Source organism: Triticum dicoccoides, chromosome 5B, assembly GCF_002162155.2.
Source record: "Triticum dicoccoides isolate Atlit2015 ecotype Zavitan chromosome 5B, WEW_v2.0, whole genome shotgun sequence".
Lineage (NCBI taxonomy): Eukaryota > Viridiplantae > Streptophyta > Magnoliopsida > Poales > Poaceae > Triticum > Triticum dicoccoides.
The window spans coordinates 274,908,116-274,910,498 of NC_041389.1; the positions used below are offsets into that span (position 1 = coordinate 274,908,116).

The 2,383-nt window shown below is 43.1% G+C and overlaps 1 protein-coding gene across 1 annotated transcript; it reads right to left on the reverse strand.

Moving 5' to 3' along the window:
- Nucleotides 1–287: 287 nt before the first annotated feature.
- On the reverse strand, nt 288–2,349 carry LOC119305400 (OPA3-like protein). The gene is made up of 4 exons (XM_037581923.1): nt 2,231–2,349; nt 1,166–1,314; nt 877–963; nt 288–582 (listed from the first exon to the last, which is right to left on the reverse strand). Exons 2-4 carry the CDS (start codon nt 1,274–1,276, stop codon nt 400–402), a joined length of 381 nt encoding a protein of 126 aa, XP_037437820.1. The 5' UTR covers nt 1,277–1,314; nt 2,231–2,349; the 3' UTR covers nt 288–399.
- Between the last annotated feature and the right edge of the window lie 34 nt (nt 2,350–2,383).

Consider the following 2,383-nt stretch of genomic DNA (forward strand, 5'->3'; position numbering starts at 1 on the left):
AGCTTCCTGGAGTACCTTTTCAATGTTCCTTCTGTGTTCTGCTAATAGTCCAATACAGAGTCCTTAAAAATCAGTTTCATGCCAGAAGAAATTACCACTTGAGTTGTTACCTTGGTTGCTCTATAATATTAGTATAACTATGAAATCTGAACACGAAGTAACTACAATTCCATTTCCAGGTACCTCGTTACTACCAGGAACATAATATTCTCCGATGTCAAAAATAAGAAGAAAGAAAGGAATATATCATCCACCATCGACAGCTCCAATTCAGACCAAATCTCTCCGGGGACACACTATTCACAACACGCGCTACACAAATCTCAGCGCTGTGTTTCCAACGCGATGGAATCATTCAAGGAACTGCCTACAGAGGCAATCTGCATCTGGCATCGGCAGCTAAGTAGCCGTGGCCTGCTGAGCTGCTGGCTCTGGCTCTGCCTGGGCAGCGCCGGAAGTGAAGGCCCTTGGAAGAACCCACGGCCACCCTCCCCCTACCCCGGTTACCCGCTCCACCTCGGCCACTCTCAGCTTCATCATCTGCTTTTCCCTCTCGAGCTCCTCCATCTTCTCCTTTATTTCCTGACATTTTTATAAACATGAAAAAGAGTTGATCATCTCTGCACAACTCTTGACATGATCCAAATTAACTGTCAGCGATTTGTTTTGTCTCCTGAGATGTAAGTTTAGGTTAAAAATAACTGTTAATAACTGAGATAAATCTGAATTCTAGAGAGTAGAGTCCACAACACAATTAGCACTTTATGTGGTGTACTTGCTCGTAATATATCCTAGAAATCTGAGTACCAGAGAGTGATGTGGGAATAAAAAGAAAACATGACCACAACCGATCGGACCATGAACCAATCATCTTACCTCCAGTGCCTTATTACAAGCCTCTTCTTTTCTGGCTTCTGACTTGTCACTTCTATGAACCTCAAAGATTATTGCACCATAAGCAACCTGAGAAATTACGTGGGAGTCCATGTCAGTTGTAATCATCTGCCATCATAAAACCATCAAGTATTTCTAGGGATCTGAAGATCTAGGACATTTACTGATAACAGAAAATAGATTCCTGGAGTTGTCGGGTTTTTAGTTCTTCCATATGCATAATGGAAAGCTGTTAATAACTCAACAGTCCATTCAGGTCCAGAGTACTTACCGAGAAAATGAACCGTTCACCAAGAAGATCTGTAGCAGCTTGAATAGCTTTCTCTTCATTCAGGGGCCTAATGTGAATGTCAGTTGCACGTCCAATAAGCCACCTCTGCATGTTTGTTGCTAAACAATGGTTTGCCTGAACATGGTGTGCTATACATCTTGTCAGTACAACAATCACACTCACACAATGTATTATAGATATTGTTTAGTACTCAAACAAGAGAACCAGAGCGCATCCAAATTTGTAATTCTTTGAACAGATGAATAAACTGTAAACAGAAGAGGACATGGCAAAATTGCTATTCAGTTCTTGTATGAGTAAATCTCAACCGAGAAATTCTTTGAAGTGTTCCACAAGGATTGAACATCATCATCAACAATACTTCACATCTATTTCCTTCGCGACACATACGCTCTATCCACATTAATGGCATATACACAAGTCCTTTCACTGTCAGCAAGAAGTAACGTGCCATTTTGATGGTGATCTGAATGATCATCGGCGTATGTTGTTCACACAGAGTTCCATGATCATTCTAAACTGATCTGTAGGACTATAAGGAATCACTGTAAACTGTCATCGCTTAGATATTCCTTCTGTGATATTAACAACAGCATTCAGAACCTCAAAGAACTACGTGTGTCCACATTACAGAACTTTTGGCGTCAGATAAGGTTGGACCAACAATCTGAATCAAACTACATTGGCGTTCACAGGAATCAAATTCCCCCGAAACAACAGTGCGAGTGATTAATACCATTATCATAGAACAGGGTGACCTAAACCGCCAATTATCCCACACGCCCAAGCATGAAATCGATTCGATTCTGCGACATATCAGAGCAATGCTGTCACCAACTTATAATTAACCAGTAAAAACAAAGGCAGGTCCTCACGCCTTTTATAATAAGCATTTTGTCATGCACTTCCCCTGCTTGAGATCATCAAGAGAGAGAGAGCAAAGAAACACGGAAGGAAGATCCGCTCTGGTCCACGGACAAACAAATCAAATCTTACCCTACATCTCTCTCTTTGTAGCCAATAGGGAGAAGCATCATCACTCACCTCGTCCACCGACGCCACCCGTGCACGCTCACGTCCCCATGTTGACTACCATGGTTGAGCCTGCGGGGAGTAGGGGTGGGGGCGGAACAGGGAGGGAGGAGGGAGATGGCGAGGGAAAAGATGGATAAGAGGGGCGGCATGCGGCGGGGCGGG